This window comes from Heloderma suspectum, chromosome 3 (assembly GCF_057233095.1).
Source record: "Heloderma suspectum isolate Gila_16-S chromosome 3, 16-S_ref, whole genome shotgun sequence".
Taxonomy (NCBI): domain Eukaryota; kingdom Metazoa; phylum Chordata; class Lepidosauria; order Squamata; family Helodermatidae; genus Heloderma; species Heloderma suspectum.
Window position 1 is genome coordinate 179057641 of NC_139460.1, and position 27269 is coordinate 179084909.

Genomic DNA, 27269 nt, shown 5'->3' on the forward strand with positions numbered 1-27269 from the left:
CCAGAGGAAAGAATTACTCTTCATTTTAGAACAGGAGACTGAATGGCTTGAAACAAATCAGTTTATGTCCATGCATTTGTAGGGAGGATAACAGCTAGTATAAGGAGTATTCATTTATTTGTTAACAGCTATGCAACTGTAAGAAGGTCAATGTTTTTGTTATCTTTTGAGTCAGAAGTTAATATGTGGGAGTATTTTATACAATGTTCGACTGGGATTTGACTTATTTAGATGTTTTAGATTGTGGAATTCTAACATTTTAATATAGAAATGTTTTTTGAACTTTTATAATATGGAATAGGGTGTTATCCATAAGATATTATTCTTAATGTAAATGTTTGATTTATAGCTCCTGAAGAAGGAGATATTCCAAAATGCGTAGAGCACAATAAATTTTGTTTTTCGAACACCAGAGCCTGCCTCCCCTTTTTTTGTCATTAGTTCATGGTGCTTCTTGCCTCCTCACTTCTGCTATTATACTCCTGCACCAAGGGAACAAACATGTTTTATATCGTTGCTGTGCTATATCCCTAGACTAGAACACCCAGAAATCACGATCAGGGCACCTCAGGAAACATTAAGACAACGTCAGTGATATTAAGCAATCGTGTCAAGCTCGGAGGCACGTAGGTCAATTCTATAATGGTAACAGAGGTCTAGACTGAAAGGCACTGAAAGAGAGCAATGAAGTTCCCCCAGTGATTAAGCTATTATATCCAGAAAGTTGTCATTTCTCAAAACTGCTTGAGACACTCACATGATCGGAAGCCCTGCAGCAGGAATGGTGTAGCATTTTAAGGCAGCTGGTTGGCCACATGTAACTCACAAATTCATAAAAGATTTAATAAATTATTGAAAGACAGGTGTATCGGCAGATATTAGCCACAACAGCTCTGTATATCAGAACTCAGGGTCAAACAATGGGGAAGGGCTGCTGTCTGAATGCCTGGCTTGTGGACTTCTCAGGGCCAAGTGAGAGGAGATGCCATCCATTCAGTTAGCAATGGTTTGAATGGCTTTTTAACAGGAAATAGCAGAGGTGGGGTTCCCAGTCTTGATGATGACCCTGGCAGGGGGGATAGGGGGCTTCAGCTCTTTGCACCCCACTGAGGTCCTGGTCCAAATAGGCCTGTCCACACCTGCTGCCTACTTTTAAAAAGCCATTCATGGAATTGCTAATGGTGTGGATGGCATCTCATCTAGTCTGGCTCTCAGAGTCACTCAGCTGTTATAAGCAGGATGCCAGAGTAAATGGCCTATTGGTTTGATCCAGCAGAGCTCTTCTTATGCTGTCAAGCTGCTGCTGGCCCTGGAGACGTGGCTGGGGTAGGGAGCAGATCAGTTTGGGCATTATTTGCCCCTCTGCTCTGCAGTCCTCTGCTGTTACTTATCTCATGTTATTTTCTTTCTTACTTGAACGTAAGTGCAGAGCCCCTGTTCTGGATCAGAAACAAAAGGATCACTTTTTGGCAACGCAAATTACAGCCACAGGACCCCTGATCCAGATCAGGACCACAGCAGGGGGCAAAGGGTCAAAGCTCCACCTCTCCATGGTAGGGTCCCAATCTGGATGCAGGCGGGGGGGCTGTGCTTACTTTAGAATAAGAAAGATATAGCTACATCTTCAAAGTAAAGTATATCTTGGCCTTCGCACAGAGCTTGTGGTGGAGTGATTCATCTTTCTCTCCCTGATCACAGACCTAGGCTCCCAAGCAAAACAACATGAGCTCAAGCCATGGAAGAGAGTGGGGGGAGAGAAAACATTGCCCCAAACAATCCTCTCCCTTCTTTTGCAGCCATCTTTCTCCCCCCCCCCACCCATTTTCATTTTTCATTTATTACATTTTTAAACCACTCAGTAGCCAAAGCTCTCACCCAGGCTCTCAAGTGGAGGCGAGCAGCACAAGCCAGTAGACGCTGGTGGCTCCGATTTTGGTGGGGCTGTGCATCCATTCTGGGTTTCAGTCAGAACCAGCCAGAACTCTAAAGAAGATCTCCAAGGTGCTGAACCCTATCCCCCGCAAATGGGTTTAGCACCCTGGATGGTTCCTTCAGAGTTCTGACTGAAATCAAGAATGGATTCACAGCCCAGCAGAACCAGAGCCACCAGCCTCCACTGGCCCAAGCATAAGCTCTGCTGACAGGAGAAATGGTGCCTGGGCACAAGGGCCAACGCTTCAGTTGCCACAATGCTGGTTAAAAAAACCTAACAAAAAACCTTACATAGCAGCTTGGGATTGGAGCCCAAGCGCACGTATGAATATTCAGAATTAAGTCCCACTAAAGTTAATGGAACTTACTCCCAGGTAAGTATTCATAGGATTGCAGCCTTATTCTGAGTACTGTGCGTCTGTCTGGAAGAGCCAGTCTAAACTTTACTTGTTCTCTGTACCTTCATCACTAAGGCTGCAGCCCTATACCCACTTACCTGGAAGTAAGCCCCACTGAGCAAAATGACTTACTTCTGAGCAGACATGTATAGGACTGTGCTGTACATAATCTTTCTCAAGGCTGCCTATGGAGTAACAAAAAGTCTGGGGACACAGTAATGGCTTCATCTTTGGTGTATGCATGTTTTATGAGCAGGGTAGGCCATGAATAAAATAACATGGCTGTCCCTCTCATATCTATTGGTCTGGAGCTGATAAAGTTGCTGTTATGTGCACAATAGAGACCAACAATTATTTATCAAATATGGCTGTGGATGCTCTTGGGACCTTTTGCTGTGTCCCTGAAGTAGCCAAGTCATATATCAGCATGAAGAAATTACTGAGAAACCCCATGTGGGGGTAATTTCAGAGGCAGTTGTGACTGCATCTGAATCCACTACTGGCCATTTGTGATATAACTTGTTTAGGGTAGAGCTAAGCTTCAAATGAAACACCAGACATTTTGATCAGAATATGTTTCTGACTAGCTCTGGTGTTATTTAGCTGCAAAGATCTCTTCTGCCTTCTTCCTCTTATGGAAAACAAATAATATCAGGGGTCACATCCAGCACTTTTAAAGAAATCCCTCTCTGCCTCCCACTCCTCCTTGAATGTATCCATCTGTACCAACAATGAAGGCTGCAAACTTATACCCACTTACATGGTTGTAAGCCTCATTGAACTCAATGGGACTTACTTCTGAGAAGACATGTATAGGATTGCCCTGTAAGTATTGTTCAGAAAGTTGGGGCAGATATTTTTCAGAAGGCACCGATGGACTTTTCCAAAAAGACTGAAGTAAACAAGAACTCGAGAAAAAGAATGCTGACTTTTTCATTTGAGGTTTTTGGTGAACCAGAATTTTGGGAATTTCCTGTGCGTGTATGTGCTGAAATGCAAAGTGGAGCAGATTTTTTGAAAACAGCATCAAATAATTATCTGAAAGAAAGCACAGGCCGTGATGTGAGCTGGAAGAAAGTGCTTAGAAAATGAATTCTGAAGCAATCCCTGGGGACCATGAACTGTCTGCATTTTTTTGGTAAGCAATAACTCCTGGGGTTAAAAGGTCTTAGTCAAATTTCCTGCAGTTTTTTTTGTAGGACACATTTAAGGGAACAGCCCTATAACTGAATTTTGTACACAGTTGGTGTCAGAGTTCGGGGCTATAACTTTCACACTTTTCGCCTAATCTGGGCCCCCAGAGGGCTCAAAATGACTGGAAGAGAAGTGAAATGCAATGAAATAATCTGTAGGAGCATAATGAAAAAGATGCCATATAGACAGAACAAAATGTGTGTAACATGTATGGAATAAGTCTTATTTTTCAGATTTCCCACAAGGAAAAAAAAAAGCTTTGAGAGCTCCAAGGCCTAGCCTTTCAGCTGCATATTATACACCAAGATGTTCTCCATTTAGCCTGCCATTAGAAACTATGCAACAATCAGACAATGCACTATTGGTGTATAATTGCTAGGAAGAAACATAACTCACTACCCTTTCCTTTCTACCAGCAGCAACATCCACAGCACCTTACTGTGACGTGTGCGCTCCATTTTCACTCTACGTAAAGTAGTTGTACAGTCAATACATGGACATTTCAGAATAACTTATTTTAAAATAATGACAACTAGTGCCAAGCATGAGAACTCAAACTGTGAGTTGATTTCATGGAGCTATGAACAATGCCTCTAATCTCTTTCATGAATGGAAATAGCTTAAGAAAGGTTTTTTACACCAGGGTATATAAAAAAAGGTGAAGGTGAAAGAAGAAAGTGCAAAAGCTAGGTTGCAGTTAAACCTCAAAAAAACCAAGGTTATGGCAACCAGCTTGATTGATAACTGGCAAATAGAGGAAGAAAACGTGGAGGCAGTGACAGGCTTTGTCTTTCGAGGCGCAAAGATTACTGCAGATGCTGACTGCAGCCAGGAAATCAGACAACGTTTACTTCTTGGGAGGAGAGCAATGACAAATGTTGATAAAATAGTTAAGAGCAGAGACATCGCACTGACAACAAAGGTCCGCATAGTTAAAGCAATGATATTTCCCGTAGTAATCTATGGCTGCGAGAGCTGGACCATAAGGAAGGCTGAGCGAAGGAAGGTAGATGGTTTTGATCTGTGGTGCTGGAGGAAAATTCTGAGAGTGCCTTGGACTTCAAGAAGATCAAACCAGTCCATACTCCAGGAAATAAAGCCAGACTGCTCACTTGAGGGAAGGATATGAAAGGCAAAACTGAAGTACTTTGGCCACATAATGAGAAGACATGATACCCTGGAGAAGATGCTGATGCTAGGGAAAGTGGAAGGCAAAAGGAAGAGGGGCCGACCAAGGGCAAGATGGATGGATGATATTCTGGAGGTGATGGACTCGGCCTTGGGGGAGCTGGGGGTGGCGACGGCCGACAGGAAGCTCTGGCGTGGGCTGGTTCATGAAGTCACAAAGAGGCAGAAGCGACTGACCGAATAAACAACAACAACAATATATATAAAAAAACTTTCTTAAGCTATTTCCACTAGGCTTTTGTGCGGTCTTCTTCTTTTTTTTAAGTAGAATCACCTTGGATCACCAACATGTTTTAAATTAACAAAGCAAGACTCCATAGTTTTGATAGTTAAGGCATAACTGTGTTAAACAGGACTATATACTCAGGATCAGTTAAGGGCATAAATGCCTTGCTGGATTAGACCATTATCAATATTTTTCATATGTAACTTTGTTCTGGATAAGAACTTCATTTGCGGCTTTGTTACCTTCTTCTTGTTATCTCATGTCTGTATAGCTCTTCTGCATGATACTACGGTAGCAGTGGCATATACCCAGACCCTCTTCTAGCTTCTCCTTACTATTCATATAGCTCCATCAATGTTCATGGTGCCTTACAGAGTACAAGAGGTCAGTTCCCTGCTCCCAAGGGACTTACAATCTATAATTCAACACAGGAGAGATGAAAAAGGAGAAGGGGGTGGAAGCAGGGATCAACAGGGAGGAACTGTTTACACATCAGATACACATGCTTAGGTTAGAGTCTGGGGACAAGAGGAGTGCGCCAAAGAATGTACACAGAAGTGGGCTTTCAGGAGAGGTTTAGAGAAAGTGATGGAGGCGGCATGACACAGGGGTTTTCTGGGAGGCAATTCCAAGCATATGGGGCATCAAGGACAGAGGTTTTTGTGGAAGGAGAAGACCTTCACATGGTTACAGGTGGTGGCACTGGAGGAACAAAGGTGGTCATGGGCAGGAGACAAGGCCACGGAGAGCTTTTAATGAGGACTGCCATTATATCCTGGATTTCCTCAGACCTGTTTTATCACAAATTCTTGTATATTTTGTGTTTTTTTGGCAGTATATATTTTGGTGTGTGCTACCCTTCCAATACTGTAACTTTTGTTCTAGGGGAGTAGCAGTGGCCTCAGGGGGCAGAGAGGAGGAAGTGTCCTGTATGGCTGTCCTCAATTTGCTGTTTTCCAGTGATGGGAGCAAAATTGGGCATGTAGTATGTGTTTTTTAAAACAGCGTTTACCAATGCATGCTTGCAGAAGTCTGAGTCTATGAATAATCCAATCCTCTCACATTGCTCCAAGTGCCGGGCAAGGAAGCTGGCTTGTGTCTCAGCATAGCACAGGCAGCTTCAGCAAAACAGCCGTGGCTTTGGGGAGGAGATAAGTGATCGGCATTAGTCTCTCAACTGCCCTGCATCTCTCCCTCTCTCTCTCTCTGCCTTGCCCAGTGAATTGAAGAGTGAATACAGTGCTGTTTCCCCCCACTCCCTTGCCTTCTTTGAAAAAATAAACTTTGGAATGTCTTTTCAAGCCTTCCCAATTGTCTCCTCCATCCTTTTAATTTCCTTGCCTCAAGAAACAACTTGATGAAAATGCAACAATATACATGTCTGTTCTGAAGGAAATCACACTGTCTTCAATGGTGTTCATTCCTGGGAAAGTCAACATGGGAGAGGGGGTTGCATTGGTTTTGGGGGGTAGGGGGGAACTGGCATTGCTGCCTTCACCTCATAGGAGGATGGCAGCAGGCAGCGGCACCACAACCTACCCCCTTCTTTTCCCCAACCCCTTCTGCTCTGTGATTTTTGGGGGAGGGAGGAGCAGAAACAGCTGTTAATTACCATGCACTCTATTTCTAAGTCTGTATTCCAGTGTACCATCAAAGGTGTGCATGCACTCAGTGAGTTTTAGAAAAGAGGAAACTGAAAGGACCATTTTCCTTGTAATTTCAGAGGCTTGTATCATGTGCTCATGTGACAAACACAAATGATAGTACACACATGACCTTTCCTACTTCTCCTGAAATTGCATTTGTGTGTGGCAATCAATCATGTTTTCAACATGGTGGATACTGAGCTGTATTCATTAGCATGTGCCCCTACAGCAGCAAATGTATTTTGAAGAAATACAGTGACAGTGCTGCCTGATACATGGAAGGCCAGAGAGAAACTCTGGGCATCTCTACACCAGCCTAAAATCCTGCATTTAAAATGAGGCTTTCTACTTCCGTTTTAAATGCAGGATCACCACTGACTCCCTTTACATGTGCTTCCACCCCCACCCCATCTGAGTCTTCCATTATCTTTCATGGATCTCGCTCCTCTTCTTGTCTCTTTAACTCTTTTCACAGAGGAAACTGAGGCGGAACACAACGGGGTAATCTGATAGCTCATTATCTGCCATCTATTTAAAAACAGAACAAAGGGCATTCAGTGCAGGAGACACCTGGGAGGGTCACGACATCATGTAAAGAGCCCGCAAACTTCCGTGAAGGAGCAATCTCAATCGTAGGATAAAAGCTCGGTGTGAAGGAGCCCAGTGTGTGCGTGTGTATGTGTGTGTATCTTCTGATGGATTAGACCTCCTGTCTCCCACCTCCACTACATATAAACAGCCAAATGCTATTAAAAAATGCTATTTTTTTTAAAGCTCCCTTTCTGTTGTACAACAAGCTCTTTTTTTATCTGATTCCCCTTTCAAAGCTCAGCAGCAGGGAGACCGGATAAACACTACAATCCTCTGCTGGAGGCACTCATCCTTCATTTTAATTTCTGCAATTTCATTTTAGTGAAACAGCACAAGTAACAGTGTTAAAATAAACAAACAAACAAACAAATAAATAAATGCGCATTCACGCTACCCCCCCCCCCTGAAAACACAGACACAGAAGAACAGGTCGCAAGACTGTGGCTCAGGAAATAATCTACCATGGCTTATTTCCCCCGCTGCATGTGCTGGTCAGGATGACTTGTTGCCATGGGTAGCAAACCACCCAGAACCCTACAACACCTCATGGCTTCTGGGTGGCTTGTTACCCATGGCAACAAGTCACCATGCCTAGGTTCACATGACAAGACAAGCCACACTGCTGAGGGTAATTATGCTAATTCCCCCAGCATGTGCTCAGCACACACAGGATGATTAACAAGCCACCAGCTTATTGACCACCCTGCGATCTTGCAAACTGGGTCAATGCTAAAACTGACACTAAGAGCAGGGAGGAGGAAAGAGTTTAAGGAAACAATGAATTGAGGCAGCCCCTTCAAATGTTGGGAGAAGGGGTATGTTTGAGGTACACTAATAAAGAAAAGTTGCTGCTGCTGCTGCTGCTACAGAAAAGAGTGAGGCAAAACTGACACAGCCTCTCAGTTTCAACCACTGCCTTCTCTTATATCTTTGAAGAAACAGCTTCAGGAAACCATTAATTAAAGCTGTGGCTTTGGAATTAAAGCAACCATGGGGGTGGGGAAAGGGAGGGACACAAAAACTGCTCACACAGCTATGTGACACCCACTGCATGGATGGAACACAGTGAGAAGCACACACCAAGAAAAGCACTATATCCTCCCCGAAGAGGAAAGTCCTTTGCAATCCCATGTGTAGCTTACAACAGAAGAGCAATGCCTGACTAGGAACTGCCTGTCTAGAAGCACCTAAGGAGAAAGATGGCCAAGACGTGAACCAGCATTCTGCTGAAGGGGCAGAGAGGAAGAGCCATAGTTTTGTAATGCTGTAAATATAACTTGGCAACAGGCTGAGCAGGGCATTGGATGTGCAATCTCCAAAGAACAATGGCGTCCTGGCAGAGTTTCAGGAGGGTAAGAGGCTGATCAAGCCAGGCAATCTCAACTCCTTTTTGTTAGTGGCCCCCACATAGCTACCACTTCTGCCCGTCTGACTTGCACCAGGTAATGAATCAACCTTACTCACATCAGAGGCTGCTTATGAACTTGCTAGTGATTCAGCAACTGCATAGATCACACTGCTCACCTTTGGATAGTCCCCAAATTATTACAGCTGCAATCCTGCACAGCAGTATGGGGAGTTACTCTGAAAGGACTCCGTAGAGTCATCTTCTCTGGCACTGAGTTGCTGATGCACTGTCAGGTATGCAGCACCATTCTGCATCTCCTCTCTGAATGCTCAACATTTGTTCTCCTTCAGGCCTCTAATGCAGAGTTCTACTCACACTTTTTTGGGTGTTGCTTGCATACCAGGGTGTGAGGGAGAACAAGCTTGTGACTGCTTGTAGGGGAGTCCTGGAAATGTCTGCTTGGGAATGAATGCCTTGGCTGCAATGTTGTGTGTTGGACAATGTGGCAGCTGCTGCTCAGTGAAAAAGTGGCCTGGTGGTGGACAGAGGTGCTCTACTGATTCCAATGGAGCAGACCTTCATGCTTCCCTGTGCGTGTGGGCCTTGTAGAAATAAGAGCAGTATCCATATCCTGCTACCACCCTCAGGAAATTCTAGGGCAGGGAGCCAGCCTTCTCCAATGCTTTTATTTTAGAAAATACAGCAATAGTATTTATGTATGTATTTTTGCTAATGCTCAACATTCAATATTCTTCATCCCTAAGTCACCTCACAGTTCCAGGGAACAGAGAGGGGCTTTTGCCTCCCTCTGAATGCAAGTGCCTTTTGCTCATATCTCAGATGTCCATTTGATTCTCTTAAATCTGCCCCTCTCCCCCATAACATAACACTTCTCCTGCTTATTCTACTTAAACAGCCCCTGTATGGTTCCCTTTCCCCTCACCACCTTGGATGGTATTGAGCAAATCATAGACTAAATGCCTGTGCTCAGTTGCGCTCTTGTATTTTCTCCACTAACCTCTGAAACAGTAGCAGGATTGTGGTCTGCCTGTAGCCACCCCAAAGAAAGGAAGGGTTCAGCACCAACCATACAATGTTAGTACTATCAAAATACAGCTGGATATAAGTACGCCATTCAGCAGCTGAGGGCATGCTTAAAATTGATGTATTTAGTCCAAACACTTTAAGTAAACATACCTCTGCAAGAGCCAAGAAAAAGTGCTATTGATAAAACAATAAAGAAGGGCTGAATTGAGTTTTTCTATCATAGATTTGGAAGTTACCAAATACCACCAAGCCCAGCCCTGAATCTACATGGGTGACTCTTGTGTAGACAGCATGACAGCAGTGAACCATGATGAAATTGATAGAGAAATAGCTATGAGTTTTTACAGAAGCAAATAATTACAAGTGCTAGATTAAAACTCTACATTTCTGTGCTCCAATGTAGCTATATATAACATATAGAGTTTTTCTAAGCGGCGGACATCGTGACAGAAAATGTGGCGGTTTGCAAACTTTTTTGGCCAGAGCTTCTGAAGAATTAAAACAAATAGTGGTGATAAGATATGACATTCAAGGGTGAAATTAGTAAAGCTAGAATTATTAAACATATGGAAGAGGAAGAATCAACATGGCTTTTACAAAGGGAAATATTACTTCACTGGCCTTTTAGAATTCTTTAAGAATGCCAACAAGCATGTGAATAGAGGTGGTGTAGTAGATATGCAATACAAGGCACCTTTACTTGGAAGTAAGCCCCTCTGTGTTCAACAGGACTTACTCCCAGCTATGTGCAGATAGCACTGAAGCCGTTGAACAAAATCCCTCATCAAAGGCTCCTCAGTAATCTTAGCGGTTATCAGATAAGTGGATAGGCTTACAAGTGAGGAAGTGATTAAAGAACAGGAAGAAGAGGCCAGGAATAAACAGACAGTTTTCAGAATGGATGGAAATAAGTAGTATATGAGTCAATTCTTTTTAGCTCATTCAGTGATTAGCCAAGTTTGCGGGTTACATCCAGTTAGCGATAAAGGCAATTCCAGTTTAGGGTTATGAAAATAATATTCCCAGCATGATAAATCGTTTATATAAACCTATGATGAGGTCAACCAAGATAATCAAGGGGTTGGAATGCCTGCTATATAAAAAGAGGATAAAATGTTTGAAGCTTTCTTGTTTAGAAAAAAGATAACTGAGGGCCAAAGCAGTCATATTTCTTTCATTTTTACTCCAGAGTAGGTGGAGTTCCCAGTCTGGATCAGGACCATAGCCTGGTGTGTGTATGTGTGTGTGTGTGTGTGTGTGTGTGTGTGCGCGCATGCATGCAGGTCTTTAACCCTTTCTCCCCCACTACGGGCCTGATCTGGATTGGGGGGGGGGAGGTGCCTGTAATTTGTATTGCAAATGTGACCTATAAAGCAAGTGGATTACTATTTTGCAATAGAGATTGCAGGTTTGAGGCCCCCAGTCTGGATTGGGCCCATAGCAGAGGGAAGGGGGAAGAGTTAAACCCCTCCCCAGCTAGACTAGATGATCTTTGATGTCCCTTCCAGCTCTATGATTCTATTATTACCTCATAATACCAGAACTCACAGACACCCAGTGAAATTGATTGGCAACAGATTCAGAACAGACAAATGCATAATCAGGGTGCATAAATAATGTGGAATTTGTTGCTACAAGGTGGCCACTGGCTTAGATAGATTCAAAGGAGCCAATTCATGGAAATATGCTTATCCACTGCTATTAGCGACTGAGTACCAATGGACGGGGGGCAGACAACAGAGATGGCTGCTGTCACCTTCATGGATGGTCAATATTTGGAACAGGATGCTGGACTAGATAAATCTTTGTTCTGATCTAGCAGGATTGTTCTTATACTCACAGAAGTTATTTGGGATTAAATGTATGGGTTGGGGTGGAGGGGCTTAAAGTCATGGTGGGAAAATAGCAAAGTCAAAGGGATGCAGCCAGAGTGAGGAGGTTTGTGACCCAGAAAGGGTGAAAGGCTGGCACGCCACAAAGGTCTTTAAGGGCCAGGCTGACCTGAGGTAAGGCTGCAACGGGGTTTCCGCAGCTGAGGATTGTGAGGAGTGTGGTGTCAGCAAGGCCAAAAACCAGGGCAGAACCAGGTTTGCCTGTCTAGATTCTCCAGTGGGCTGCACTGTTGCATTCCCACACCCAAGGCCTCAAAAGTAAACCCTCCCATCTTGAAGTTAATTGGGGAGAGGAGGAGGAAGAGCAGGTTAATAGGAATGGCATAGAAGATAATCTTTGGATTACATTCAGACATAAAAGTCACCACATTTTCCTCCTCCTCCTCTAAATGTCACTTCCCACTGCAAAAAGCAGTCTCAGAGCAATTTACACACACAATACAGAAATCCATTATTAAGAAGAAGGGGGGGAAACCCCCAAACCAATATAAACCATAATCAGCAAAACAATCTAAATAGAAAACATAATCTAAAGACAATACAATATGAAAAGAGTTCATCCACAAATGCACAAAATCTCCCCTTGCTCACAGCCTAGAACGAACTTCACAAAAGCAACCCACAACAATTGGGTCATAACTAATGTTCAAATGCCTCAGGAAATAAGTATGTCTCTGCCTGGCACTGAACAGATGACAGTGTCTGCGGCAGACAGCTACCTTGGGGAGAGTGTTCCATAAACACGGAAAAGGCCCGTTCCTATGCTGACACCCCTCCAACTTCTCTTCGAGGCACACAGGGAAAGGCACACAGAGGCACACAGGGAACTTCTCTTCGAGGCACACAGAGAAAGGCCTATGAAGCTAACCTCAGGGACCAGGCAGGTGCATATGGGGAGAGGCAGGCCTTGAGGTATTGGGGTCCTGAGCCATGTAGGGCTTTACAGGTTAAAATCAGTGCTCTGAATTTGATCTGGAAACAAACTGGCAACTGGTGGAGGTGAGCACCTAGTCCCAGTTTCTGAACCATCTTCAAGGCAGCCCAATGTACAATGCATTGCAGTAATCTCACCTAGAGGTTACTACAGACCACTGATGCCAGATAGGGTTGCAGCTGGGCTACCAGCTGAAGCTGGTAGAAGGCACTCCATGTTATGGAGGCCACCTGAGCCTCCAATGTCAATGATGGATTACCCCCAAGCTGCACTTCTGCTCCTTCAGGGGAAGTGTGACCACATTCGGAGCTGGTTGTACTTCCCCCATCTGGACACAGGAACTACCCCCAGCAGAGCCTCAGTCTTGTCTGGATGAGCATCAGTTCATTGGCTCTGATCCAATCCATTCCTGAGGCCAGGCACCCTTTCAGCATATCCACCACCATACCTACCTGAGATGAAAAACAGAAGTAGAGTTGCATGTCATCAGCATTACTGATGACAACACAGCTCAAAATTCCAGATGACCTCACACAGTGGTTTCATGTAGATGTTAAACAACATTGGGATGGAATCAACCCCTACGGAACCCCACACTGGAGGTGCGATAGAGCCAAGCAATACCCCCCAAGACCCACCCTTTGGAAACAGCCATCCAGGTAGGAGTGGAACCACTGCAAAGCAGTGCCCCCAACTCCCAACTCAGACAGCTGGTCCAGAAGGATACCATGATCTATGGTATCAGACGCTGCTGAGAGTTCACAGAGTATCAACAGGGACACACTCCCCCTTTCTCTTTTCTGACACAGGTAGTCATTCAGGGCAATGAAGGCAGTCTCACTACCAAATCTGGGCCTGAATTCAACTGAAATGGATCCAGAAAAACAGTCTCATCCAAGAGTGCCTGGATCTGGTCAGCAAACACCCACTCCAGGACCTTGACCAGAAAAGGGATCTGAGCAACTGGCCTAAAATTATTCAGAACTATTCTGGATCTAGGGAGAGCTTCTTAAGGAGTGGACTTAGTGCTGTCTCTTTCAGGTGACCCAGGACCACTCCCTCTCATAAGGAGGCATTTATTACCTCCCTGGCTCAACCAGCTGTCCCTCTCCCACATGTACTTCTCCAGCCCAGAGGAGTAGTTTGGACTTGCTAGGGAAAATGAGCATCCACAGAGAGATGAGGATTCTTCCTGAGTGGCCTCAATTGCTGCTTACATCTGCCCAAGCAGTCATTGCATGGTCACTGTTGAGAACACATCAGCTCAGCTCACCTTTAAACCTTAAGACCCAGTGATGGCTTTAGGCCTCAAGGTAATTCAGAGTACCATAGGAACTTTTTTTTATTAACTATAGTGAAACATTTAATTTAATATGTATTTTTAATTGATACAAAGTCCTGAAAGACAGAAAGAGAAACAAAAAGCATTGCTTTAGACAATGAAATGACATGACAGGGCACTTGTGACATCTTACCTTATCTCCTGGCTGAGGTCTCATGAGAGAGACTTGATCATAGCCTTGCCGAACCAGGGCCCATAGGGCATCCAGCTTGCCCTGAAATGGCAAATATTGTACATTACTAAAATATCCCAGAGGAGAACAGGATATTAAACTACAACTGACTGACTTCAGCATTTGAGATCAGCCATCCTATAGTCAAGGGTAGGCAACCCAGTGCCCTCCAGATGTTTTCCATTACAGTTACCATAACCCCTGACCAATGCTGGCTATGGCTGCTGGGAACTGTTGCTCAAAACATTTGGAGGGCACCAAGTTGCCTACTGCTGCTGTAGCTCCTATTTCTCAAGCACCATTTAACTAGCTTTTTTACGTCCTGCACTCATCACATGGCCTAGGCAGGCTACCCATTTCAGAGCTTGGTAAATGTCCTCCCAAGTGACTCACATTGGACAGGTTATATTCTAGAGCATGTGTAGTGGTATCTCAAAGGCAGTGTTGTTAACTCCAGCAGGAAGTGTACACACAACCAGATATTGTCAATATTGCAGATAAGGGACTATACATATATTGAAACAGTTCTCTCCAACCATAACACCTATAAAATTGCTTTTTTTAAATGAAAACAACTGAAAGCTTTGGGAATAAATATTTTTCTGTAATATATATTAGATTCCATGAAAAATATTGCATTTGAGAAGACAACAGAAGATAAGCAGAATAATTTCCAATATACAGTAAAAGCTCTAATTCTTTAGTGTCTTGCCTAATGAGGCACTACGCAGAGCAGCACTCTCACCAGCCCAGAGCTTCAGCCAAAGATGCCCAGTTTATTTTGTGTACATTATTCAGTCTCATTGGGAATCGTTATGTGTACAAAAATGAGTGCAGGTGGACACTGTGTGTGTAGGACTTGCCCAAAGCTAGGCCCATACAGCATGGAGTAGGACCTTCAAGACATATTGTCTTGGAATCTTGAGAAGTGGAATGTCTTATCTCATTCCACAGGGCTATGTTTTTAATCTTTACGATCATGGGAACCCTCCCCAACCCGCAAGGATGTGCTTGATACAACTTACAGACTGAAAACACCTGAACTAGTGAGGGAAGGGGCTTCTTCTCTTAACGTCAGTCTCAGTTCATGGTCTTTTACAGAATATTGACACCCTGCCCCCCAATCCCTACCCTAAGGAGTTGTGAATCTGTAATTCACCACAGGAGAGGAAATAGAGGGAGGAGAGGAAGATGAAGACAAGGGGAACTCTAGGCTATTCCCCTTTGTCTCATTTGCTTATTACCTATAAATGCTGTACTAGTCCTAATTCTCCTTTAGCAGTCCCTGACAAATTTGTAACAAAATATTCCAGAATCTCAATAAAAATGAAAGGAAAAGATTACTTATGCTGTATAGCTAATATTCTATGCCTAACTACCCTACTAATCTATTTATGCATAACTAAGCAATCACATAATTTCAGTGTACTGCTTGCAGCATTTGGCTCCTTTGGGCTCTGGAATCCACATAAGGAACACTGATATGCACGTGAACAGGCCCTTGGAAAGCCATGGGAAAGTATGGCAGAGATTAATCTGACATTCAGTTCTGGAAATAGATGTTTGTAGTTCTTCTATATATTACTAAATACACACATTACCTTTATGGGGGTATACCATTTCCTTTGGGAGGGAAACTTCCGCACAGTATATTTCTTTGGCTTGGGTTCCCATGGTTCATATTCTTGTTCCGGCAATTTGATGATGGCATTTTTCGGCTTCTCTAGCTTTGCTCCTTCCTCTGTTGAACCTTTGTCACCCCATTTCACCTGATTGCAATAAGACACAAGTAACCCGCAGGCGAAAATGCAGCTGTGTGTGGGTGAGGCTGATTTTCACTAGAAAAATATGCAGATGAACTGTCACAGAAGGTACATGTTGCATTTCATTGCCATTTGACCCCACTGTTTACATTTTTTTTCTCTACACCAGTATGCGTGCGTGCGTGCGTGTGTGTGTGTGTGAGAGAGAGAGAGAGAGAGTCTGTCTAATCTACCAGAGATTGCCTAATAACAGAGGATAACATTGCATGCATTTGATGAGGTGGACTCTACACCACAAAAGCTTATGCTTCTGAATTTCAGGATTCTTTTAATTTCAGGATTCATTGTTGTCTCCTGGTTACAGGTTGCAATGCTTCATTGTGCTATATCAATCCAATTATATTTGACTCAGTTGACTCATTATATTTGACTCAGTTTGGACAGATATAACCTGGCATATATTTTTTTAAAAACCCACAAGGATAACAATGCTGGTTCATGAGGAAAGAAATCCAAAATCCGTAGTTGGGCAATACCTTTATTAGGACCAACCAAAACTCCACAACAGTGTGCAAGCTTTCACGTTCTCCAGAACTCTTCATCAGGCTAGGTGATACAAAAAGTAAGGGATGCAGGAAGAAACAGAAAGTCCCTCAAAAATACTGGCCAGGGGCAGAATCCAATGGGGCACTTTCTTCCCTACTGATTCTCTTATGCCCCACCAATTGCATTGCGCAACAGGCCGCTATTGCTTGTGCAATGGTGATTTAGTGTTCCTGCGGCAACCTGAAATGAGCAGAAACGCTCATTTCTGGAAGGAGGCAGGTTAGGGGAGCTCACGTAATGGAGCTCTGCTGACCTGCTTCCTTCCAGAAATGAGTGTTTCTGCTCGTTTCCGGTCTTCCTTTAGGAAGCGCTAAATCTTCCTTGTGTAAGCAGTGAATCCTGCTTGTGCAATGGAATTGGCAGGACCCACTGCTTGCAGAAGGGAATTGGCAGGGCAGAAAAGAATTGGTGGGATGGAAGCGCCCTGCTGGATTCTGCCCCAGATGTTGCAGCCATGAGGTTTTAGACTCAGTTTCAAAATGGAGATTTGCAGATTGAATGAATCATTGGCAGGCATTAAGGATGTTTGAGAAATCCACAGTGGATTCAAATGAGTTCAGATTTCTATGAATCTGACCTGCAGATTCTGCAGTGTAGCAGGATTTTCCAAATCACACCGATTCCATAGACTTGTGGACTGGTTTGTCACTTTTGCATGGGATTTGCGCTAATTCAAATTAATGTGCATTAGCGCAAGTGCGCATTAGTGCTAATGTGCATTGCACAAATCAGCTAATATGCATTAACTAATGCACATTAGCACCAGTGCACATTAGTGCTAGTGCACACTAGCACCAGTGCACGTTAGCATTAATGCAAATTAATGCAAGTAGAATGAAATTCTGGTTTAAAACCCCCCGATTCATCAGTGAGCAGACAGCGGAACGAAAAATGCCTGACAATCTGTGAAACACAGATGGAATGGATTTAACAAAATCCGTACATCCCGAGAAAGTACAGCAGCAATGACTCTTCTCCATTTCTGAAAACATAAAGGCCAGCTGTAACTCAGATCTGCCTCCTGCCTTGGGCAAAGTGTACAGGTTCCTGAGTCAGCATACATCACAATTACAGAGCATGATGACAATGCTTATACTAGCAAAGCCAGAAATTAACTTTAGGTAGTGGACTAGCTAAAGAAGTCAACTGATGCTAAATTGTGAGTATTAAGTAAAGTTTGGACGGAATGGAACCCCCAGTGCAAAGTCCCACTTCAGGTGGTAGAAAATCTTCTTCCTCTGGTCTGAGGGTAGATTCCACCATGAATGGCCAAATATGGTATTCTCCAAAGCATGATAAAAAAAAGGAATAACCATGCTGGTCCATGAGGAAAAATCCAAAATCCATAGTTGGGCAATACCTTGGACCTCCCCGTTCCAAACCTATGCTATCTTCTGGGTTACCCACCTCATCTATTCTAGTGGTGAACATGCAGAAACCCCTGCATGACCATCTGCAGAGAGTGTGCTGTTGTGTGTGAGGATATTGTGGACTTGAGTAGTCAACCCACTGGCATTAGAATATGGATAGAACAGGTACATTGTGTACATTTCCCCACAATTCAGTGCCAGATAGCTTAGCAAACTACCCCTGCTCCCCTCCCTGTCTCCAGTATTGCAAGCTCATCAAAATCACTCTCTGTGTGCATAAATGTGTGTTGGCTCAGTGAAGCAGAAGAGTTCAATTCCTGGCATTCAGGCACATGCCTCCCCTCCTGGCACACTGTCCTCCACAGGTAAAACACCCTCCCTCCCCATGCTAGGGAAAGAGAGGACAATGTGCAGAAAGGCTGTGATGCCCAGCGGCTGGGCTGTGAGCCCCACCATAGGGTGTGCCAGGTAGAGTGCCAAGCAGACACTCTATGTGGCACACTCTGTGGTCAGGAAGCAGGGGCATTAATTTCAGCCCTCTGGGGGAAAATGCTGGTGGCAGCAGGGTGTGTGTGTGTGAGAGAGAGAATTCAGGGGGGCAGCTGGAGCTTTGACAGGTCACAGAGTCACCACCCCCTCAAAGGCCATATACAGCCCATGGGCTCTTGTCATCAGCATGTGTTCTAGGGCATTTAATCTACCCAGGTCTTGGCTGGTGGGAGAGGAAGGCATTATCAACCTGAGGTCTCATCTCTCCCTAGAACTTCAGAGTTAAATATGTAAGTAGAAAGCTAGCACTTCGTTGTTCTTTCAGAAACCTTTTTGCAATTGATTCTTGATTTTCCTGTAACAAGTGACACTGATTGCTGAACATGCTGAAAAATGAAAACAACTTCAATACCTCCATTCTCTTGATTCCACCTACACCTCTCCCTCCATAATAAGATGCATCCACTGTAGGCCACTTTTTCTTTGGAAACCCATCTTCATCATCTGACTCCTGTGAGAAATATAAATATATATAAAAAAGAGGGTGAGGCTGGGGGGAAAGAGTGCTAGCTTTTTTCTCAGGCAAACAGTTGGGGCTTGGTCAAGAAGCAGACATCTGAAATTAAATTTCTATTCTTGGATGCCTTCATAGCCTGGCAGCATGTCTGCCTTCATAGCCTGGCAGCAAACAACAGGCACTTGTCTCCCCAGCTGCAGCTTCTCCCAGGGAAGTGTAAAAAGTGGCTCCTTGCCTCTTTCATTAAGGCTATTTATTTGCAATCAAATACAGAGAGATTCTGAGAAGCAAAACGGAGATGCATTGCACATTATATGTACTACATATTCTGCTGCATTGCCCAGAATGCAATGCAAAAATACACAAATGAGATTGTTTAGTATATGCTTTTGAAACTATATATACTTCATAAACTCTTATTGTATATACATGTCTGAACTTTTTGTCCAGTGATAGCTGTGACTGCACCATCAGAATCTGGAACTGAACCACTCCTGAGATTCAGCCAAGGTCTGAGTTTCATTTCATAGAAAATGGCTGAAGGTGCAAGAATTTGAAAGGAGAACCCTGCATACTGCAATCAACTTAATTTGCTCAATCTAATGTCTTCTTTCTTTTGATAGGGGGTGGGGGACAGGACTGATACTTAAGAGGTTTTCTTTATTGCCAGATCTTCTGTTGGCCTAATGTGGCATAGCTCCTGTGTCCAGTCTAGAGACATTTGATTGACTTTAGTGGAAAGAGTACCTATTTTGAAATAGTGCTCTACCCTCTTCTCCAAAACCTGTTAACATCTCCTTGCTTAGAAGTCCTTGCTGTTGTGGGTGGGAGCTAAGGTGCCACAAGACTCAACATCATGCAGCATTTTTTATGTTAAGAGATGATTGCTCCATAATCCCATAAACTGTGAAAAAGCGAGGTGTGTGTGTGTGTGTGTGTGTGTGTGAGGCCTATGCTTCAAATCCATGAAATTAGAAAGTAATGAAGTCCAAAAATGCATAGCTATCAAGATGGCAAGGATCCTGGGTTAATATAAGACTCCTCTTCGCACATTTTTAGCGGTACTAAAATGTCTGACTTCATTTCCATGTTAAGCATGCTAACGCAGAGGCTATGTGGATTACTATTAGTATAGTCAAAGAATCATAGAACAGTAGGGTTGGAAGGGGCCTATAAGACCATCGAGTCCAACCCCCTGCTCAATGCAGGAATCCAAGTCAGAGCATCCCTGACAGATGGCTGTCCAGCCTCATCTTGAATGTCTCCAGGGTGGGAGAGCCCACCACCTCCCTAGGTCATTGGTTCCATTGTCATATTGCTCTAACAGTCAGGAAGTTTTTCCTGATGTTCAGCCGGAATCTGGCATCCTGTCACTTGAGCCCATTATTCCGTGTCCTGCACTCTGGGATGATGGAGAAGAGATCCTGGCCTTCCTCTCTGTGACAACCTTTCAAGTACTTGAAGAGCGCTATCTTATCTCCCCTCAGTCTTCTCTTCTCAAGGCCAAACATGCCCAGTTCTTTCAGTCTCTCCTCACAGGGCTTTGTTTCCAGTCCCCTGATTATCTTCATTACCCTCCTCTGAACCCTCTCCAATTTGTCTGCATCCTTCTTAAAGTGTGGTGCCCAGAACTGGACACAGTACTCAAGACGAAGCCTAACCAGTGCTGAGTAGAAGGGAACTAGTACTTCCTGGGATTTGGAAGCTATGCTTCTACTAATGCAGCCCAAAATAGCATTTGCCTTTTTTTGCAGCCACGTCACATTGTTGGCTCATCTTCAGCTTGTGATCTACAATTCCAAGATCCTTCTCACTTGCAGTGTTGTTGAGCTAAGTATTCCCCATCTTGTAACTGTGCATTTGGTTTCTTTTTCCTAGGTGCAGAACTTGGCATTTATCCCTATTAAATGTCATTCTGTTGTTTTCTGCCCAGCACTCCAGCCTATCCAGATCACTTTGAATTCTGTTTCTGTCTTCCAGGGTATTTGCTACCCTGCCCAATTTTGTGTCATCTGCAAATTTGATCAGCATTCCCTGCACCTCCTCCTCCAACACATTAATACAAATGTTGAAGAGCACTGGGCCAAGGACTGAGCCCTGCAGTACCCCGCTCATCACCTCTCCCCAGTTTGAGGAGATCCCATTGATAAGCACTCCTTGCGTCCGATACTGCAGCTAACTGTGGATCCACCTGATTGTTGTTTCATCTAGCCCACTTTGAGCTAGTTTGCTCATCAGGATATCATGGGGCACTTTTCAAAAGCTTTGCTGAAGTCGAGGCACATTATGTCCACAGCATTCCCCCAGTCCACAAGGGAGGTGACCTGATCAAAAAATGAGATCAGATTAGTCTGGCAGGATTTGTTCTTGACAAATCCATGTTGGCTTCGAGAAATCATTGCATTGTTTTCAAGGTGCTTACAGACTGATTGCTTTATAATCTGCTCCAGGTTTTTCCCAGGGATTGATGTCAGACTGACTGGTTTGTAGTTCCCATGTTCCTCCTTTTTGCAGATAGGGACATTAACCCTCCTCCAGTTATCTGGCACTTCACCTGTCTTCCATGATTTCTTTCTCTTTTTTTTGGGGGGGGATCTATTCTTATTTTATTTTTATAAATGAAATAAACACTACCAACAACATAACCAGAATCTTCAGTTTCCAACATTACAGTATTCTGAGGGGTGGGTGGGGGGAGGATAACAAAAGAAAAAAGGATTATATTAAACTTCAGTAAGAACAAACCAAATATCCAAATATAAGTCCAGTTGCAGATTATACCTATACAGCATTCTTCCAAACATTACAAGTATTATTAAATCTTCAATCCACTACACCACAAACGGTAAACCTTATCTTTCAGTATCATAACCTCAGTCTTATAGCAAAGGAATGGGAGCAAACAATAAATACCATTCAGTTAACACGCATTAATAAACATTAAAGACTTAGCCAACAAGAAATAGTAATAATAATAATCCCATAATGATATTAATAATAATAATAATAATAAAAAGAGAAAAAAGTTTAAGAAAAAGATAAAAAACAAAAACAAATTATTTGTATATTTTAAGTAATATATCTAAAAATATATTTATATGTTTACTCACACATACACACACAAATAGGCATTTTATTACAATATAACACAAAAAAGGAGGGGAAAAAACCCAGAAGTATGCAAACATTTACTCTGGCAAACTGCCTAGACATCTTATCAGCTATAGCTCAAACTACACTTCAAAAGAACAGTAAAGATGGCTAAGTTCCAACTCCGGAGGCTGAGAGAGTTGGTTCCCTTGTTTTAATTTTAATACCAATTAAAAATGATTCTGCAGCATCAGGATCCAAAAATCTTTTCATCTGGCCTTCAAAAAGAATGCAAAATGTAGCCAGATATTTAATATGATACTGCAGGTTAATTTGCTTTGCCAAACTTCTCGCCTTGGTGAATTGCCTTCTTCTGTCAGTGATTTCTTTAGTATAATCAGGAAAGAGCATAATCTTGCCATTTGCTGGTCCCCACCGAAGCTCACCTCGTTCTCTTGCCAGACGCATAAGATAACTTTTTGTAGAGACTCATGAAAATTGAACAATAACAGTCTCAAAAGTCCCTTTGCTGCCACATATTGAACCAGGAACACGATATGTATGCTCAATATCAAGTAAAAAATCAGATGGTAAAGCAAATAGCTCATGCAAAAGTTTATCCATAAATTCAGCCAAACCTGTATCAGTAGCCACATCTTTAATACCAAGGATACGTAGATTTGCTCTCTGTGTGAAGGCCTCCAATTGAGAAATTCGAGCAGACAAAATATTATGAGACGCTTGCATGGCTGTTTCATGAGCAATAACCCGATCTTTGAGAGCATTAACCTTTGATTCCATCTTTTGAAAAGAGATATTAATTAAATCCACAGCCCCCTGAAGGGCAATAATTGAGTCCCGAATTGTTTCAAGTTTCTTTGACTGCTCTGGTAGCTGAGAAGATATAGTTTTTATCAAAGCAAGCAACTCCTCTTCATCTCCGACATTTCTAGAAACTTTTGCCGGGGGAGCAATTGGGGGTGGGGGTCTCAAGTCTTTCTTTTTTTTCCTTTGGTACTGCCATCCTCCACTTTCAAAAGCACAACAAGCAAGTATAATTGCAGAAACAAAAACAAACACGCAGATTTAGTTACAAGTCCTCAGATATTACTGGTAGTTTAAATTCAAAAATACTATTTGGAGCCATTTGTCCTTATGTCTCCTAATTGCTTAGGAGTTTCAAACAGCATTCAGTAGATGACACTCTGGCATCTGATCTTAGATTTCAGCCCCTCTGTTTCTCCGCAGAAGCAGCTGTTCTTCCAAGATTTCATCAGGATGGTACTGTACGCTTCCCCTTTTAATTCCAGGGAAAGATAAAAAGGTTTCTCAACCTTTTCAGAGCTGTTTGAGATAAGCAACCTGTGGAGCTCCGCAAGTCACTGCAGGATGTCATGGCTCCAACTGGATATTGTCCCATGATTTCTCAAAGAGAATAGACAGTGGTTCTGAGAGTTCTTCTGCCAGTTCCTTTATGACTCTAGGATGCAGTTCATCTGTCCCTGGAGATTTGAACTCATTCAAAGTAATTAGGTGTTCCTTGACCATATGCCTGATGATCTCAAGCTGCAATCCTGCCCCTTCAGCCTGTACTTTACCTTTGCCAGGGGGGTCATAGACCCTTTTTCAGGAAAAGACTGAGCCAAAGTAGGAATTGAGCACTTCTGCCTTTTCTTTGTCACCTGTTATCATGTTGCCATCCTTATTTAAAAGCTGAACCACCGTTTCGTTCCTCTGTCTTTTACTATGCACATATCTGAAGAAAGCCTTTTTGTTGCTTTTAGCATCCCATGCTAACCTCAGCTCATTCTCAGCTTTAGCCTTCCTGATGCCATCCCTGGAATTCTGTGCTACCTGCCTGTGCTCTTCCTTTGTAGCTTGGCCTTCCTTCCACTTCCTATATGTGTGCTTTTTTATTCAACTGTAGTGAACAGTTTCAGCTAAAGACGTATGGAATATTCTCTGATTTTGATATCTGTTTCAGAAGCATCATATTAGAATCTGGCAAAGAAATTATCAACAACATTTCATCTTGCAGAATATTCAGTACTCATTCATTCCTATGGCAGTTGCTTCTTCACAGCACCCATTTATTTTTTTCTTCATCCTCACAGTCTTTGGGCACATTTGCCTACATTACCATTTAATTTGATTGGCTATGATGACCCACGTGATTCTCTGTGTGCATGTTTGTGAAATCAGCATGTCAGATTTACTAGCATGACATCATTTTTAAACATCTCATGGGTCACACAGCCTGTGAGATTAAACAGCACTGGGGAAATGAAACCGAGGACTGTGAATGCAAAGGAGAAAGAAGAAAATGGTGCCAAGAACAACATCTGAAATGTGAATGTGTTTGTAACAAGTGCCAAATGTAACCCCAAGTGAGAGGCACTTTTTGAGATGAAAACAAACACAAACAGTAGTTTCAGCTCAGACCTACTGAAATCTATATAAATGCATGTAATGCACTTCAGTGAGGCAGCATAATGTAGGAGACCCTTGTTGCTTGTTTAAATTAGACTGTACTAAATCCTAAAACATCATGTTCCTCCTTGCACATGACTCCCCCTCTTGTCATAGGTACTCAGTCACCACTAAAATTAAAATCAGAATTCTGTGCCAAGGAATATAATAATTCTGTATGCAGAACAGTTGAAGATGCCTCCCTGTATAGATGGGGGAGGAGGACTCATAGCTGGGGAAAGAATCAAAGAAGGGAAGACCCCTCCTTAGGTCAGTGGTAGAGCGTGTGCACTGTATGCAGAAGATCCCTGATTCAATCTGCAGCATCTCCAGTTAGAAGGAAGCAGGGACGGAAAGACCCCACACCCAATGTGAATCTCTGGAGAACCTTTGGGCATCTCTACACCAGCCTAAAATCCTGCATTTAAAATGGGGCTTTCTGCTTCTGTTTTAAATGCAGGATCACTGACTCCCTTTTTTCACCCACTTCCTTTCCTCCCTCTCTTTTCCCCCTCCTTCTCCCCATATCTGCATCTTCCGTTCTCTTTCACTGATCTTGCTCCTCTTTTTGCCGCTTTTCCTCTTTTCACGGAGGGAACTCAAGTGGAACACAACAGGGTAATTTGATAGCTCATTAACTGCCATCTATTTAAAAATGGAACAATGGGCATTTAGTGCAGGAGACACCTTGAAAGTTCACAGCGTCGTGTAAAGAGCTTGCAAACTTCCGTGAAGGAGCAATCTCAACTGCAGGATAAAAGCTCCGTGTGAAGAAGGCCTTTAGAAGGCACAGCACTGAATCAATAGTCTCGGCTCAGTAAAAGGCAGCTTCATTATGGAAAATTAAAGAAGTTTAGATACATTGTACAATTAATTCTACTTCTGCTAGTTGTGACAAGTGGCAAAAAGTATATAGGATACTGAATATGTCTCCCTCTCCCTAAACCAGCTCTGGTCACAGGCATTGCCCATACACTTTCAAATCTATCTCAGCACCTATTAGAGTTAAAACTCCCTTTTGAAAAACTGAAATGTTCCTGATGCTGAATTTTTATTTCAGCATCAGGAATTCTTATCTTGTGTGCTACATGAATAAGTATCCTGGCATACACACATCCCTAATTATAGCCACTGCTACTTGTGCAACAGTCCTCAATATCATTCCACATTTGCATTTAGACAATTTGGCCTTTCCAGCTATATCTTCACCAAGCAACATCCTTTACAGATTTTGGAAAGACTGTTTTGCAAGTTTTGTATGAAACCTTTGCTTGCACTCATTAGCAAGGTTATGTCAGGGTGGAAACTGAGCCGATAGAACCCCAGAGCAGTTCTGATTCTGTGGAGGATCAGCAATCCATGGGAGAGAAGCCAGCTCATCCCTCACAGGCACAGCAGCTGGCAGAGTTTCCTCCTGCTGGCATTCCTGAGATAGTGATCCTAGCAGTGAGAAAGTGTGGGAGGGGGGCTTGCTAGACGCTCGATGCAGACACAGGGAGCAATGAGCGATGGAGGGCGCGGAAAGGAGGTGTAGCACCTGTTTGGCACGCAAGCAACGGCCGCCTCCCGTGGACCCAAGGGAAAGAGGGAGGATCTCTCCCTAGCCCATAAGTTCAGGGTCTTCAAGTGATTCTCCTTCAAACGGGGATCAACTGCCTACCTGGAGCATAGGCTACTCTGCTGTTCATTGCTTAGTCGCTGGTGATTAGCATCTGAAAGAGTCATTAAGTTGTAAAAGGATTAAAGCTTTGAAAAGAATCCTTTCGTCTGTGTCTTGAGTTGGCTATTGGAGTGTACTGAAAGAGGCTGCTAGGGCGCTCCTGACAGGTTACTTCTAAGAAGTGATGTCAACAAGAGCCAGCATAACAAGTTATTTGATTTCCATTTTAGAATTACAGACACTCCAGTGCCACTTTCTGCTGCTAACAGTTGTACTATGCTGTTTCCAGAGTAATTAAACGGAAGAACTGAAAGGAAGAACAAATATTACGTGGTGAGGGGGGCAGTGGGCATGCATTCTAAGTCATGGAGACAGCAACAACCGAGTCAGTCACATTGTCCTTCAGCTATCCTATTTCTTAAAGGCTTGCCTGGCATGTATTTTAATTCTCCAAGGACCACATGCTTGCTATAGCTGTAATAATGTCAGACAGGAGCCTAAGGGCGTGTTTCCATGCTATTGGCTTCACTATGTTTGCAACTTTGTTGCAATGTTTCCCCAATCGGATCTTCTCATTTTCCTGTTTCCACAGCCCTTAAAGACCCAGCTTATCATCACTGTAGCCTGGGGCTCTGTGCTGTTTCCACTGAGCTCAACTGAATTATTTTCTTGATGGCTGGGTGGAGTCTGAGTGGAGTCTGAGTTGGGTCTGATTACCTCATCAGTGTTCCTGCCTCCTCAGCCATTTTTCCAGGACAAAGGAAGGAGCAGCTAATGGAGGAGTATCGGATTTTTAAAAAGGAATCAGCTTTGATGTGAAGAGAGGCTTCCCCCCTCTCCCCCGCTTTCTCTCCCCCCCCCCCGAGAGGCCAGATGCACCTGCATTACAGGAGCATGCTTCATTGAGCACAATGGGAGTTACTTCTGAGTCAACACACATATGCTTGTGCTGGGAAAGGGGGGGGGAGAACACAAAGAGGGAAACCACTCCCCATTTTAACCTAGAGGACCTCACTGACCACAATGGGAGTTACTTCTGACGAGACTGTAATGGGTTTGTTGGGGAAAAGAGAGCAGTAAACACAAAGACAGAAACCAGCCCCCATTGTAACCTGCAGGACCTCTATAAGGAAGCTGTAAAGTACTTTCTTCCTAAGGCAATTCATTGGAGCCTCCTAATCCCACTTATCCACTTAATTGCACTTAGGGAATTGGGCTTTAACGTGTGCCATTTCATTCGAGGGTGAATCTCTGTACATTCTGATGTGGGCATTCAAAGGCAAGCCTCATCAACCGCAATGGGAGTTACTTCTGAGGAGACACTAATGGGTTTGTTGTGGGAAAGAGACAGAAACCAGCCCCCAATTCAACGCACAAGATCTCTATTTGGAAGCT

General features: G+C 43.4%; 1 protein-coding gene across 1 annotated transcript in view; it reads right to left on the bottom strand.

The window, feature by feature from the left end:
- ANTXRL (ANTXR like) overlaps positions 1-27269 on the bottom strand; it is a 124546-nt gene that overhangs the window by 19248 nt on the left and 78029 nt on the right. Inside the window, exons 15-17 of the mRNA XM_084845085.1 lie at positions 18551-18649; positions 15512-15679; positions 13872-13952 (exon numbers count right to left, since the gene is read on the bottom strand). Of these exons, the coding sequence (XP_084701211.1) occupies positions 13872-13952; positions 15512-15679; positions 18551-18649 (348 nt within the window). The remainder of the gene's footprint in view (positions 1-13871; positions 13953-15511; positions 15680-18550; positions 18650-27269) is intronic.